This window comes from Microcaecilia unicolor, chromosome 3, assembly GCF_901765095.1.
Source record: "Microcaecilia unicolor chromosome 3, aMicUni1.1, whole genome shotgun sequence".
Classification (NCBI taxonomy): Eukaryota; Metazoa; Chordata; class Amphibia; order Gymnophiona; family Siphonopidae; genus Microcaecilia; species Microcaecilia unicolor.
This window is the reverse complement of record NC_044033.1, coordinates 517,034,973-517,051,801: the sequence shown is the minus strand read 5'-3', so window position 1 is coordinate 517,051,801 and position 16,829 is coordinate 517,034,973. Positions and strand designations below refer to the sequence as shown.

Here is a 16,829-nt window from a genome sequence, read left to right as displayed (position 1 = left end):
ACTCATTCTTAAAGAAGAAAGACTAGGGAACACTCAGTGAAGTTACATGGAAATACTTTAAAACAAATAGGAAGACATATTTTTTTCACTCAACGAATAGTTACGCTCTGGAACTCGTTGCAAGAGGATGTGGTAACAGTGGTTAGCGTATCTGGGTTTAAAAAAGATTTGCTCAAGATCCAAGAGGAAAAGTCCATAGTCTACTACTGAGATAGACATGTGGAAGTCACTGCTTGCCATGGGATTGGTAGCATGGATTGTTGCTACTATTTGGGTTTCTGCCAGGGACTTGTGACCTGGATTGGCCACTGTTGGAAACAGGATACTGGGCTAGATGGACCATTGGTCTGGACCTTTGGTCTGACCCAGTATGGCTATTCTTATGTTCTCCTATGCGCACCATTCTATAAGGCAACACCTACGTGCCATAGTCCTAACTACAAAGGGGGTGTATACATGGGAGGAGCATGTGTGGGCTATGGGCGTGTCTCCCAGATGCATGTATAGTTTATAGAATACTATAAATTAAGTGTATCATTTATTTATTTATTACATATGTATCCCGCGCTTTCCCACTCAAAGCAGGCTCAATGCGGCTTACATAGTAATAGTATTACTACAGAATATTGATGGAGAACATGTAAGTGAAGTATGGCAGAATAATAAAAGAATAGGTAGGTAGAGATGGGCGAGGGAGAAGGGAGTAGGAAAGGAAAGGAATGAGCATTGGGTAGGTGAACATGGGAGGAGGGTTATGGAGTCGGGAGGGATGCGTATATGGCTTCATAAAATTAGTTTGGGTTAATTGGACAGGCTTGTTTGAATAGATGGGTTTTTAGTTATTTCCGGAAGGATAGATAGTCACTGATAGATCGGATGGGTCTGGGGAGCGCATTCCATAGTTGGCTGCCTAAGAACATAGTAACATAGTAAATGACGGCAGATAAAGACCTGCATGGTCCATCCAGTCTGCCCTACAAGATAAACTCATATGTGCTACTTTTTGTGTATAACTTACCTTGATTTGTACCTGTCCTTTTCAGGGCACAGACCGTGTAAGTCTGCCCAGCACTATCCCCGCCTCCCAACCACCAGCCCCGCCTCCCACCACCGGCTCTGGCACCCAATCTCAGTTAAGCTCCTTAGGATCCATTCCTTCTGAACAGGATTCCTGTATGTTTATCCCACGCGTGTTTGAATTCCGTTACCGTTTTCATTTCCACCACCTCCCGCGGGAGGGCATTCCAAGCATCCGCTACTCTCTCCTAAGAAGGAGAAGTTGGATCCATAATAGGTTTTGTATTTGAGTCCTTTGCAATTGGGGTAATGTATCACGTGGAGACCTGCTATTGACATGGCATAAGCAGGAGGACCAACACATGAGTGCTTTACTGTTGACGCTACACTAGAATTCTATAGTGGAAACTTGGCACCAAGATGCCGTTACAGAAAAGGCACGATAAACACGGCATTGGGTCACCTAGAATGAGGCACCAGTTTATAGAATTACCCCCATATGCTTTATTTGAAAAAGCATCTCACAGAAATAAATGAATGTTGCACTTTCCAACGTTGGGAGAATCACCAACAAACAGCATCACACCCTGTTCATTCGTTCTTTTGTTACTATCTACAGCTTGTCATGTATGATTAAATAGATGGACAGGAACTCTCTGAAGTTAGCAAATTTCCGTTCTTTTCTGGCCAGTATTCAGACATGTTCTGTAATACACTTTTTATCTTGCGGTACTCAGCCATAGCAGTTGCTAATTAACAAAATACATTTCCTTCATAAACATGGCATTAGCAATACAGTGTTGGCACTCGGATCTGAATGCATTTGTTCTATAATTAAAATGACAAATTAGTGTGACCATGAATAATAAGCAAAAGGACATTATCACAGGTAGAAAAGAACGGATGCTGATGGATCATCTTTCAGTTATAGGTTGCAAAAATGAGCAGGTTTTTGTGTTAAACAGAACTTTCAAAAGTTCAGAAATATGTTTTTGCCCTTCAAGTATGCAGAAGAGGTTCTGACTTATTTTATGTGAATTTGCCTCAGTTATTTGCTCTATGGCTGGTGGTATAATTACTTTCTATGCCAGAAGGGGTACAACTTGCCCTGGTAGCTATCCTGCTTATTTTCGAAAGAGAAGGCCGTCCATCTTCCGACACAAATCGGGAGATGGCTGGCCATCTCTCAAGTCCGGCCAAATCGGCATAATCGAAAGCCGATTTTGGTCGGCCTCGACTGCAGTCCGTCGCGGCGCCTGCCAAAGTTCCCGGGGGCGTGTCGGCAGTGTACCGAAGTCAGGACGGGGGCGTGGTTAAGAGATGGCCGCCTTCGCCTGATAATAGAAAAAAGAAGGCCGGCCCTGACGACCATTTGGCCGGTTTTACTTGGTCCATTTATTTTTAGGACCAAGCCTCAAAAAGGTGCCCCAACTCATCAGATGGCCACCGAAGGGAATCGGGGATGACCTCCCCGTACTCCCCCAGTGGTCACCAACCCCCTCCCACCCTAAAAAAACAAAACAAAACAAAAAAACATTTTTTGCCAGCCTCACATGTCATACCCAGCTCCATGACAGCAGTATGCAGGTCCCTGGAGCAGTATTTAGTGGGTGCAGTGCACTTCAGGCAAGCGGACCCAGGCCCATCCCCCCTACCTGTTATACTTGTGGTGGTAAATGGGAGCCCTCCAAAACCCACCCGAAACCCACTGTACCCACATTTAGGTGCCCCCTTTCACCCATAATAGCTATGGGTGAAGGGGGTGGTAGTGGTGTACAGTTGTGGGGAGTGGGTTTGGGAGGGGATTTGGGGGACTCAGCACCCAAGGTAAGGGAGCTATGTACCTGGGAGCTATTAATGAAGTCCACTGCAATGCCCCCTAGGGTGCCCGGTTGGTGTCCTGGCATGTGAGGGGGACCGGTTCACTACGAATGCTGGCCCCTCCCCTGACCAAATGCCTTGGATTTGGCCGGGTTTGAGACGGCCGGCATCGGTTTCCATTATCGGCAAAACCGATGCTGGCCATCTCAAACCCAGCTATCTCTGACATTTGGCCTGCCCCAACCGTATTATCGAAACGAAAGATGGCCGGCCATCTTGTTTCGATAATACGGTTCGGGACACCTCTTTATGGCGCCGGCCTTAGAGATGACCACCCATATAGATGGCCGGCGCTGTTCGATTATGCCCCTCTATATAACACATAGGGTTCTGTTTACTGAGCTGCGCTGTAGGCGTGCTACGTTTTTAGCGTACGCTAATGCTAGAGACACCCATATATTCCTATGAGTGTCTTTAGCATTAGCGTGTGCTAATTTTTAGCACACGCTAAAACGTTAGTGCGCCTACAGTGCGGCTTAGTAAACAGGGCCCATAAAGTTTGAGGAGGACGTAGAAGAAATGTAAGGGATGCCATATAAAAGGTATAGGACCCTGGATTTAGGAGGTAAAAATTGTTGCTTGTCTTTTATTTAGGGACCCTTTTACTAAGGCGCATACGTGCCTATACAGGGCCGGTCTTAGGCACAGGCGAGCAAGGCAGCCGCATAGGTCCCCGCGCTTAAGGGGGCCCCGCGCGGCGCGCCTCAACTCTGCCTCTCCCTCCGACCCCCACTTGCTCGGACCGCATCATCATCATGATCCCACTCGCTCCGGACTGCATCATGATCGCTCCGTTCCCACCTCCCGCCACCGGTGCCCACCCCCCTGCTGAGCCCGCCGTCAGCTCCCGGTGCCTCCCAGTCCAAGGACAATGACAGTTGCAGCAACGGCCCGGCCCCGACACACAGTTGCAGGCACGATGGCTCACCCTAGCTTTTCCCTTCCGCCTTCACGCTCAATGTCCCGCCTCCTTCTGATGAGGTATTTCCTGTTTCCACAAGGGCGGGTGGGAGTCATTGAGCGGGAAGGGAAAAGGAGCTGGAGCGTGGTCGGAGGTGAGCCATCGATTCGCTGGTGCCAGTGCGAGTGCGACTTAAAAAATAAAGAAAGTCAAGTGGAGCGCCTGGAGCAAGTTTGTGCCACTGCCAGTGCCATTCAAAGGCAAGGTATGAATGATGATAGCTTTTCTTATAAAGGAACCAAAGTGCCCTTGTTGATTTGCGAATGGAACTCAACCATTTGATGATCTGGTGGTTCATTTGTGCAGGTGAGCCATCGCTTGTGCAAGTGCTGTGCGACTTAAAATAGTCAAGTGGAGGAACTGGAGCAAGTTTGTGCCCAGGGCCGGTCTTAGATGCTCTAGGCTATCATTCTTCCTAAAACTGGTCTGGTAGGGGTGTAAAACAAAGGTCTTGTCCAAGAAGTCACAAAGTTGGTAGTGAACAATTTTGGCAATGAATGGAAGGTTTGAGATGGGTCAGAAGTTTGCGGGGTCAGAGGAGTCAAGGGTGGGTTTCAAGACTAGAGCATGCTTCCAGGCACTTGGAACACTGCTGTTGGTTAAAGAGATTTGAAGGATGGGTAAAAATAAGGGGAACACATGAGGTGCTAGATGCTTGAATAAGTGAGTGTGCCAGGGATCAAGAGGAGAGTCAAAGGGGTTCATGTCCTGGAGTAGAGTTCTGAGGGAGAAGAGGACGATAGCACTTAAAGAGCACCAGGAAGACTGAAGTTGGGCAGCGCTCTCTGGAGGGGGAGAGAGGGGTGAATGAAGGAGTTGAGTGGGGGGGATGAGAAAGGGGAGAAGAGCTAATTAAGGAGGACTAAAGTGTATTCACCTTGTTCTGCTAAAAAGTGGCAGGAGTACCGACAGGTAGCATAGAGGGGTCAAAAGTAGGGGGCTCTGAGGTCAGGGGGGCTAGGGACCTAATGATATTAATATACAGTTATATAGCCCGCTGCTTTCAGTTTAATAATCCAAAATATGGGCAAACCAACTTAGAAGTGAGAGAAAAAGTGCATAAAAGAGGTTTGTGGAGGAAACACTAATATTCCCAGTTCAGGATCAACAGCACTAGACTACTGCAACCTGCTGTTCACAGCTCTCCTACTGAACCATCTCTCTCTACTTCCATCTATTCAAAATTCAGTTGTGCAACTCATCTTCCACTAGTCTCCCTATCTCTCTGTATAAAAGGCACCTCCAACGTTCCAATGAAGCCTCAAGCCGGAAACTTGAGGCGTCAGAGATATCCGGTTTGGCTGGCCTGCAGTGTAGCTCCGCCCTCGTGTCAAAACGCCATGACGTCGAGGGCGGCCCGGGGAAGGCACAAGGGAGGCACGAGTTCAACAAAAGCCACGCAGGAGCAGGAGTACAGAAATACGCCCGCCGTTCCGCCACCCTCGACGAAAACCTTGCTACCGCCCGTTTCACCCGCTCCCCTTCGCATCAGGTACGCGGACAGCAGCTGAAACTCGCAACGAAGTGAGCGAGATAGGGACAGGGGGGTGTGGAACTCAGAAGGGAGGGACGAAGGGGGGGTAATACCTTGCTAGCGCCCGTTTCATTTGCACTAGACTATTGCAACCTGCTGTTCACAGCTCTCCTACTGAACCATCTCTCTCTACTTCCATCTATTCAAAATTCAGTTGTGCAACTCATCTTCCACTAGTCTCCCTATATTAACATAATTCTCCTTCTCAAGTCACTTCAGTGGCTTGTTCACATTTCTGGATACACTTCAAACTTTTCTTACTCACCTACAACATCTTTAAGTCTGTGACTCATTACCTCTCCTCTCTCCCTATATCCCTCTTTGGGACAGGGTTGGTGTTAGACATTCTGGGACCCAGGGCACCTACCTTGCTAATTCAGGCAAATTTGGGGTCCCCTGTGGCATGAGGAGTCCATCAGTTTTTTTTGTACAAGTTTAGCTTCATTTGTCTTTATTTGAAGTTTCATAAATAAAAAAATTTCTAAAAATGGAATAATCTTTTCAATGGGGTAGAGCTAGAGTGGGGGCGGGGCTAGGGTGGGGCTAGGATGGGGCCCCACCAAAATTGGTCTGCATAGGGCCCCGCACTTGCTAAGACCGGCTCTGTGCCTATACACATACAATGAGCATAAAATTAGAACTACCGTCACGCAACTGCGTGCCCTGGGCAGTAATTATAATTTTTATTTTCTGGCACACGGCACTAACCAGGTGGTAATCGGCTGATGATTACCACCTGGTTAACGTGTGAGACCTTACCACTAAATCAATGGGTGGCGGTAAGGCTTCACATCCAAAACGGACGCGCGCCAATTTTTATTTTGCTGCATATCCATTTTTCGGCTTAAGAAAAAAAAGGCCTTTTTTGCAGGTGCACTTGAAAATGGACCTACGTGCATCCAAAACACGCACTTACGTTAGCGCAGGCCATTTTTTTGGTGCACCTTAGTAAAAGGACCCCCTTAATTTATTTATTGCCGAATGCTGAAGGAGCATTGGGCTCCTGGATACTGACCTGGTCCCAGGACAAAGGGAAAAAGCATTAGCTTATTTTGCCCCTTAATTGGTTTCTCTTGTACAAGCTGTTTTTTTTTTTTTTTTAATTAACCCAATACACATGTAGGCGTTGGCAAGTACATGCATAAAATCTGCAAGTGATGACTCTTTTGATGCACATGTACTGTAGATTTATAAAATTGCTGCTCCCGCTGGACGTCCTGGTAAATATTTGTGTTTTACTGGCATCCATACAGTAGTTTACAAAAAGCTCTGCCTTCATCAAAGCCTTTTGTAAAATTCAGAGTAAGTTGAACACATCCCCTACCTGGGCATCTCAATTCCAAACTTGGAGGCCTTTATACTAAAGTTTGTTAAGCCCTAATGCCTGCTTAGCACATGGGAAACCACTTAGGGCAAAACACGATAAAACCTTTTGCTGTAATTTTGCAGTTTCTACATGCTGAGCACACATTAATGAATTTGCAAAAATATTTCTCAGAAGGGCAAGTGCTATAGGCAGGGCCGCCGAGAGACTGAGCCGGGCCCGGGGCAAGGCTGCCCCTGGGGCCCTGCCGCCGCTACCTCCCCCCATTGCTACTCAGGCCACCGGCGCCACAGTCCCTGGTCTCCACTCACCCACCCCCAGCCCCGTCGACAGCCCCCATCCGTCCGCCACCGGGCCCCCTGCATTCAAATCAGCAGCCCTTACCTCCGTGTGAAAGCGCAGCGGCAGAGCGCCTCCCTTCAGGCCTTCCCTCCCTGTGTCCCACCCTCGTGGAAACAGGAAGTAACATCAGACGAGGGCGGGACACAGGGAGGGAAGGCCCGAAGGGAGGCGATCTGCCGCTGTGCTTTCACATGGAAGTGAGTGCTGTCGATTTGAATGCAGGGGGCCTGGTGGCAGATGGAGAGGGGCTGTCAACGGAGCCGAGCGCGGGCGGGTGAGACTGGAGACTCTGGCGCCGGGCCCCCCTTGGAGGTCCGAGCCTGGGGAATTTTGTCCCCCTGCCCTCCCCCCTCTCGGCGGCCCTGGCTATAGGTGGGGAATGAGCATGTCCACATTAACCAGCTAGCGATTGCCGACTGGTTACCCATGTTAACTTTTTTTGCTGGTTTAGAATAGTAACGGAAAAATGAGTACGGAACCTGCAAAAAGAAAAAAAAGCTCTATTTTGTGGCAGTGCTTAAAATGAGCTTAGTGCGTGCGAAAGTCCCACGTTAAATTGCGCTAAGCCCATATTCTAATGTATTTTAGTAAAAGGGACCCTCAGTGACCTATTCAACATGGGGCTTAAATCATAGTTTTAACATGAAGCTGAAGAAAATTGAAAGTTCTATGGTCTGAGATCTTATGAAAAGCAAAAATAACCAAAGTAATTCAGGAGAGAGAGCACAACACAGAAGAAAATTACTCCACGGATAAATCCAGCACAAGCAAAGACAACGGAGATGACAAAGGACAACTAGGTGCTTGAAAGCCTTTAATGATCAATCTTCACATGGACTCGACAAAGACCGTGTTTCAGCTATAAAGCCTGCATCAGGAGTCTGACAAATTTCTTCTGAGCTGTAAAATTAGGTGGAGCCCAAATATGTTCCACTAGCAAATATACCAAACAACTTTAGGTTAATTCAACGACGTGAAGCAATATGAACTCATCTCATATTAGTACGTCTAGTAGCGCTATAGAAATGATAAGTAGTAGTAGTAGAAGTTGAGAAAGAAAAGTGTGACATGAATCTTCAAATGCATTGATAGACCACATCTAAAGTTTGTCTGCAAAAGGAGAGGAAAAGCTTCATTCCAGGGGCGTAGCCAGACACCCAATTTTGGGTGGGCCTGGGCCTAAGATGGGTGGGCAGAAGAACTCCGCCCTGTCCCACAAGTGATTTTGTCTCTCCCTCTCTCGCCTGCATGCCATATGGAGGGGCATAATCGAACGAAAACGTCTATCTCCATGGGCGTTTATCTCCAAGAACGGGTCCGTGAAGGGGTGGACCGAACTGTATGTTCGCAAAAAATAGACGTCCATGTTTTATTCGACAATTTGTGAACTGGGCGTTTTTGTTTTTCAGCGATAATGGAAAATGAAAGCGCCCAGCTCAAAAACGAATAAATCCAAGGCATTTGTTCGTGGGAGGGGCCAGGATTCGTAGTGCACTGGTCCCCCTCACATGCCAGGACATCAACCGGGCACCCTAGGGGGCACTTTTACAAAAACAAAAAAAAGGTAAAAGAGCTCCCAGGTGCATAGCACCCTTCCCTTGTGTGTTGAGCCCCCCCCCAAATCCCCCTCAAAACCCACTGCCCACAAGTCTACACCATTATTATAGCCCTAAGGGGTAAAGGGGGGCACCTACATGTGGGTACAGTGGGTTTGGGGGGGGTTGGACGACTAAGCATTAAGCAGCACAATTGTAACAGGTAGGGGGGGGATGGGCCTGGGTCCACCTGCCTGAAGTCCACTGCACCCCCTAACAACTGCTCCGGGGACCTGCATACTGCTGCCAGGGAGGTGGGTATGACATTTGATGGTGAAAATAAAAAGTTGTGAAACATCATTTTTTTGTGGTGGGAGGGGGTTAGTGACCACTGGGGGAGTCAGGGGAGGTCATCCCCGATTCCCTCCGATGGTCATCTGGTCATTTAGAGCACTTTTTTGGGACCTGTTTGTGTGAAAAAAGGGTCCAACAAAAGTGTCCTAAATGTTCGCTAAAAACGCCTTTATTTTTTCGATTATCGCCCTAACGCGTACATCTCTCCTCGGCCAATAACCACGCCCCAGTTCCACCTTCGCCACACCTCTGACACGCCCCCATCAACTTTGTCCGCATCCGCGACGGAGTGCAGTTGATATACTTTGAAAACCTATACTTTGAAAACGTCCAAAATCGGCTTTCGATTATACCGATTTATTCGTTTTTGTGAGATAAACGTCTATCTCCAGATTTGGGTCGAAATCTAGGCGTTTTTCTCTTTCGATTATAAGGTGGATGGTCTCTCAAACATCCCCCCTCTCCCGCATACCTTTTAAGTAGCAGATTTTCACCGGCAGCGAGCAGCAACTAATACAGCTCATGTTGGTCCCACAGCCATCCCTCTGGTGCAACTTCCTGTTTCCGCATAGGCGGGAATACATCAGAGGGAAGGCTGTGGGGTCGGTGCGAACAGTACGTATCAGTCGCTGCAGGTGAAGATCTGCTATTTACAAGGTATGCAGGAGGGGCAGTTGTTGGGAGTTCTTGGCTGGTGGGGCTTGGGGATCCCTGCCAGCCACATCATAGCTGTGCTGCTACTGGGTGGGCCTGGGCCCACCCGGGCCCACCCTTGGCTACGCCACTGCTTCATACTGCCATACTGCTCTTCCTTCAAAGAAATCCGGTTAACATACCGAGTTGAGCAACGGTAGTATGAAGCTTTTCCTCCACTTTTTGCAGACAAACTTTAGATGTGGTCTATTAATGTATTTTGAAGATTCATGCCACATTTTTGTTTCACAACTACACTAATTAGTGAATCTGACTTTTGAATTGACACTTACGTAGTAGAAGTTGAGACACGGTTAAACTGGCTTAAGAATTGTCTTCAGTAGAAGTGAAAGTCAATTATGAAATGAGTTCATATTGCTTCGCGTCGTTGAATTAACCGAATTGCGGTTGCAAGGTTGCTTGGTATATCTGCTAGTGAAGAATGATCATTAACGGCATTCAAGAACCTAGTTGTCCACTGTCATCTCCGCTGTCTTTGCTCTTGCAAAGGAATTAAAGTACGGAAACATTCAAAAGACAACATATGGACTAAGAAGTAAGAGGTCCCCTCAGTAAAATTTCTCAATAGAAACATAAAAGATATCAGCAAATAAAGACCTCTTACTCCCCCTTGTCTGTTAGTTTGTAGATGTCTAATAACTCTGCCACAGATTTTATATGATCTTGGCTCTTTTATCCGTTGTCCACGGTTCATGTAAATCTAGTCCATGCTTGTTTGAATTTTATCATTTATTTATTTACTAACCGTTAAGCCCATAAAAACGGGCGAGTATTGCAGCTCACCTCTCTCCCCTGGCCTCACCCCGTCCACCGATCCTCCCCCCCCCCATATCCAGCAACCCTCCTCTTTCCCTTGGCGTCCCCCCTCCCACCTCCCCCCATGTCCAGCAACCCTCCTCTCTGCCCTGCCCTCCCCTCATGTCCAGCTACCCTCCTCGCCGCCGCTCCCTCCCCCCTCCGTGCCGGGCCCCCTAAACTGACCTGACAGCGCCTCTCACCTCCGTGTGAAAGCGCTACAGGCAGCAGCAGATCGCTCTGCTGCTGTCTGCAGCGCTTCAACACGGAGGTGAGAGGCGCTGTCAGCTCAGTGCAGGAGGCCCGATACGGAGGGGGGCGGGAGCGGCGGCGGGGATGGGGGGGAGGGGGGAGGTTGGTTCATGCGATGTTCGTTTCCAGGCGGCAGCAGCGGCGTCTGACAGTCCGACTCTGTTTCCCTCTCTGTTCCATCTTGACGTGAGGGCGGGACAGAGAGGGCAGTCTGTACTGCGCATTTGCAGGTGAGTCGGTCACTTGCCTTTTATATGTTTGATTTACCATAAAGATTTCTACATTGTCTTCCCAAGCCAAAGACCACCGAGGCAATTCACACAGTCAACATAGCTGTTGTTTTAAATCCTCCAATCTTTTCTAAGTGCCACCATCCTCTCAGTTTGCAAAGCACTTTCTCACTATCTTGTAAGTTTCACATGATAATTCTTGTTCTTTGAGTATTTCATTCTGATGAAAATGCATCTTCTGGTACCATTTTCAGAGGGTCTGCACCAGCTCCAATTGATTCAGAATGCTTCAGCAAGACTCATATAAGGTTGCAAGTGACTACATCACACCATTTTTGCAGAAACTTAATTGGCTACCAGTACAATACAGGGCTAAATGTAAAGTTCTACGTTTGATCTTTGAGGAGTAGCCTAGTGGTTAGTGCAGTGGACTTTGATCCTGGGGAACTGAGTTTGATTCCCACTGCAGCTCCTTGTGACCCTGGGCATGTCACTTAACCAGTGGTGTGCTGGTAAATTTTTAACAACAGGCTCTCTCCCCGGTCCACCTCGGCGCCCCCACATCCACCTCTGCGCCCCCCCCCAAAAAATTGCAGAGCTGGCTATAACCGGGGGGGGGGGGGGGGGGGGCGGCGGCCAACACATTACTCTCTCCAGGAAAAAAAAATTAAATGATCCCAGGTTCCAATCTAATTCATGTTTAATATGGGATAAAATGCCATAAATAAGTAAATAAACATAAACTTTTAACGTTCAGCACCTGATTCTCAAAGTGGACATATTCCAAACACTATAATGAAAATAAAATTATTTTTTTTTCTACCTTTGTTGTCTGGTGACTTTGTTTCTCTGATTCTGCTGCTCTCTATCTGTTCCCTTGACTCCGTTTCCAGGGCTTCCTTTCCATTTATTTCTTTTCTTTCCTCCTTTCTTCTTCATTTCTGGTCCTCCGCATACTTGACTGTACAGTGGATCCAGCTTCTGACTATTTTCTCCATTCATGTGCAGTTTCTCTCCTCACTTCCTTTTCCCTCATCTAATCTCCTTCCTCTATCTTCCCTCCATGTCCAGAATTTCTCTTGCTCCCCCCGCCATCCATGTCCTGAAACTCTCCTCTCTCCCCTGCCCCTCTCTATCCATCCATACCCAGCAATTCTCTTCTCTCCCCTGCCCCCTCTGCCCATCCATGCCCAGCAATTCTCTCCCCTGCTTCCCTCTGCCCATCCATGCTCAGCAATTCTCTCCCCTGCTTCCCTCTGCCCATCCATGCCCAGCAGTTCTCTCCCCTGCCGCCCTCTGCCCATCCTTGCCCAGCAATTCTCTCCCCTGCCTCCCTCTGCCCATCCTTGCCCACCAATTCTCTCCCCTGCCTCCCTCTGCCCATCCTTGCCCAGCAGTTCTCTCCCCTGCCCCCCTCTGCCCATCCATGCTCAGCAGTTCTCTCCCCTGCCTCCCTCTGCCCATCCATGCCCAGCAGTTCTCTCCCCTGCCCCCCTCTGCCCATCCATGCCCAGCAATTCTCTCCCCTGCCCCCCTCTGCCCATCCATGCCCAGCAATTCTCTCCCCTGCCTCCCTCTGCCCATCCATGCCCAGCAATTCTCTCCCCTGCCTCCCTCTGCCCATCCTTGCCCTGCAGTTCTCTCCCCTGCCCCCCTCTGCCCATCCATGCCCAGCAATTCTCTCCCCTGCCTCCCTCTGCCCATCCATGCCCAGCAATTCTCTCCCCTGCCTCCCTCTGTCCATCCATGCCCAGCAGTTCTCTCCCCTGCCCCCCTCTGCCCATCCATGCCCAGCAATTCTCCTCCCTCCCCTGCCCTCCCGCTCCCATCCAGGTCTAGCGATGTCTTTCGCCCCGCCATCCTCCCCTGCCGCTCCCATCCGTCCGTTTCAATTACCTGCCTCGAAGCGCCACATTATCTAAAGCCTGCCTGCTGCCCGTCTCCAGCTGCCTGCCTTCCTTGCTTGCTTCTCAGGAGTTGGTTTGCGCCCTTAGTCCCGCCTTCTGACGTCATTCTGACGTCATTTCCTTTTCCCACAGCGGGACTAAGGGCGCGAACCAACTCCTGAGAAGCAAGCAGGGAAGGCAGGCAGCTGGAGACGGGCAGCAGGCAGGCTTTAGATAATGTGGCGCTTCGAGGCAGGTAATTGAAACGGACAGATGGGAGCGGCAGGGGAGGATGGGGGGGGGGGCGAAGGACATCGCTACACATGGATGGAAGCGGGAGGGGAGGAAAGCATGGCGCCCTCCTGCCATGCTTACCTCGTGCAGTGGAGCCGGCTCGCCCCCTACAACAACCGGCTCGCAAGAGCTGTCAAAATTTAACAAGCGGCTCTTGCGAGCCGGTGCGAGCCGGCTCCAGCACACCACTGCACTTAACCCTCCATTGCCCCTGGTACGAAATAAGTACCCACTTAAGGAATGCATTGCATTCAAGATCTGCATGATTGTACACAAAATCATTCACGCAGACGCCCCAACCTACATGCTAAACCTCGTGGACCAACCTCCCAGAAATGCCACAAAATCATCTTGCAAATTTCTCAACCTGCACTTCCCCAGCTGTAAAGGATTAAAATACAAGCTGATGCACGCCATCACCTTCTCTTACATGAGCACACAGTTATGGAATGCATTACCCACAGACCTGAAAACGATTGACGAAACAACTATCTTTCGCAAATCTCTGGAGACATATTTCTTCAACAAGGCCTACAATGAGAACTTATAGCCTCACTAATCCACTTCACCAACCCATTCAGTTATGAAAGCCCACCTTCTATAATTACTCTAATAAATCCCTTCCTTCTTCTTTCTTCCCTTAACCTCTGCACAATACTACCTGTACCTGATATACTGGAATAACTATGTTAACAAAACTATGTAAGCCACATTGAGCCTGCAAATAGGTGGGAAAATGTGGGATACAAATGCAATAAATAAATAAATAAATAAATAAACCACTTTGAATGTAGTTGCAAAAACCTCAGAAAGGCAGTATATCAGGTCACATTTCCCTCCCTTAAAGGAAATATCCCAGAGTACTTGAAGAACAGGGTGACCCTCTACACACCTCCAAGGACTCTAAAGTCCTCCCAGGGGGTATCCTTAACCACACCCTCTCCAAAAGACATTACATTATATGATACCTGCAAGCAAGCCTTGTCCAGAGTAGCCCCCACACTCTGGAATGCACTTAACACAAGACTATCTCTACTTCAGGAAGTAGGTGAAAGCTTGGCTCTTCAACCAGGCCTTTAATGGAAGAAGTAACTAACTTGTTAGTCTCACTCACACACACAAGGAGTGACACGGGCTGCACATACTGCAGCGGGACATGTTTATCCACTCCTAACCTAGCAGAGATAGCATTTAACCATCTCTCTGACCTCATGTGCAACTTTCTTTAAATCAATCACCTTATTCTCTTACTCTCTTTCCTATCTATATGTTCCATCTTTGCTTATACCCTACACTGTCAATTAAAACGTTCTATTACGTATTGTGTTGACATTGTAAGTAGTATATTATGCCATACTTTATATTGCCATTTGATTATTATTACTGCTGTAATTGTCTTATGTTTGACTTATTCTTACTGTACACCGCCTTGAGTGAATTCCATCAAAAAGGTGGTAAAAATATCCTAATAAAATAAATGCAATTATTTATTTGTTTATAATACCATACGTCAATCAAATGAGTCTTATTTTAAAACTTGTTTTCAAGGTTCTAAATGTATTATTCAAGGTAGAAAATGACTTCAGATGCTTTTGTTGTTGTTGTTTTTGTTGCAAATTGTTGCTTATAGCAAACAAGCCGTAAAGCCTGTTACAACGGGCAAGTTATTTTGTTTCTGAAATGTAAAGAGAGAGAGAGAGATTGAGAGTGAGAGTGTGTATATGTGTGTGTGTGCGCGCCTCTTTTCTCCCCCTCGCAGAGCTGTGACTGACACAGAGAACCTTGGGAGCAGCACTACCATGTGCACAGAGCCGGAGCACTTCTCCCACATCCTCCGGTCCCACGCCGGACCTTTTCTCTCTTCGGAACCGGCTCTACTCCTTAAAAGGAGCCGCCAGTTCCTTTAAAAGAATGGATTTCCCGGCCCTGCGTCGAAACATGCATCTGACGTCATCACGTCGATGTCAGACGCCGACGCAGGGCCAATCAGAGTCCCAGAACACTCCCCAAGCTTTCGGGCCTCTCCCCTCCGTCTCTGAAACCAACGCCTCAAAACCCCCAGCAATCCCAATCAGTGTTGCTAGGTGGGCAGTTTTCCGTGACCCGCTGCGGGAAATTTTTGCCTGCGGCGGGTTGCGGTTTTTTGGGCTTGTTTTGGGGTCTGTCGGCGGTTTTTTTAGTGGTTTTTCAGGCCGCGGGTGGTGGGGCTAGTGGCGTTTTGGGCGGGGTTAGTGACGTTCTGGGCGGGGCCGATGATGGGGGAGGCGGGGCCGATGACGGCGGGGGCGGGGTTAATGACGGCGGGGGTGGGGGTGTCAGGGGCGGGGTTTGACTTTGGGCGGGTTTTGGGCTGGTTTGGGTGGGGAAAAAAATTTCCACTGGCAACCCTGATCCCAATCTCCTCCCAACTCCCGTCTTCAATCTCCACGATGGGAACCGCTGCCCACCTCATCCCAACACCACTAGAGACATCGCATCCCTGCACCGCCCCGCCCCAGGTACATTTTAAACTAAATTAAAGCACTGGCTGTTCTTGTGAGCGATGTTGTCGGGAGGCTCGCGCTGGAGGGGGCGTCGTCGAGAGAGACCTGTGACGTGCCGCGGATGCGCAGAACAGCTGTTCTGCGCATGCGCGGCACGTCAGTCACTCTTCATTTATATAGTAGGATTATTGCAAACGTACCCCCTGCTTACTAAGCCGCACTAGCGGCTGCCCTGCGCTAATGCCGACACAGCCCATTCACTTTACTAGCGCAGCTTAGTAAACAGGGAGCTTAATGCAACATCACTAGTCCAAAAAAACCTCTCCTCTTTTTAAATTTTTTAAAAAATTTTTAACACTGTAGTAGTTTTATTAAAACCTCTTAGTCCAATTTTTTTTCCTTTTAATGGTTCTAATTATTTAACACAGCAAAACCGATACTGGGTAATATCAAAGCCACTTAGGTTTAAACCAGTTGCCTTCCACTTCTTTCTGAAAATGTGTTGCGTCTTACATTCTGGGTGAATGTTTCTACCATTGCTCCTCTTTCTTCATTGTTTTTTCCAGAGAAGACTGTAAAAGGCCTTATTAGTTCCGCTCCTATGGCTGTGTTCCAACTTCTCTATGAATTACCAGAATTTATAGATGGAATGGAGCAGCACCAACATGGATTCAACCTGCCCAGAAGAAGGGAAGCCAATTGGTTGCCATAACCCCACATTCCATCTTTATAAAGAGAACGGTATGAAAAAGGTTCCCACATGCGCAAATTTACTGTAAGGAAGACATATCTTACCAGTGCTGTCATCATAAGCGATCGTTATGGTTTTCCATTTGAAGAACTGAACAATGTCAAGGATGGCACGGCTCAGTGATGAAAAGTCAGGATAGAGGCTGACGTAGAAGGAGTCCCTGTTGTCTGAAACCTGGTGCTTCCAGCGAGTCTGGATGTGTGGTACTCCCAAGGCATTGCAAATCGACTGTACTGCGTTAGCTGAAGAGCTGTGCGATGGCCCAAAGATGGCTGCCACTCCGAGCGACAGCTGATCACAAGCTGTGGAAGAGATGGAAAGATGTTAATACTGACATAAGAGATGAATTAAGGAGCAAAAATCACTAGTCAATAAACTGAGAAAGACACAAGGGAAATGATAACGTTCTAACATAGCATGTGACAGCAGATAAAGACTATCCCCAAATTCTATATAAGGTGCCTTAAGTTGCGCGT

General features: G+C 48.2%; 1 protein-coding gene across 1 annotated transcript in view; it reads right to left on the bottom strand.

The window, feature by feature from the left end:
- Positions 1-16,829, bottom strand: part of GRIK2 (glutamate ionotropic receptor kainate type subunit 2) — a 989,144-nt gene that overhangs the window by 922,030 nt on the left and 50,285 nt on the right. The window contains exon 3 of the mRNA XM_030195188.1: positions 16,398-16,655. Within this exon, the coding sequence (XP_030051048.1) occupies positions 16,398-16,655 (258 nt within the window). The remainder of the gene's footprint in view (positions 1-16,397; positions 16,656-16,829) is intronic.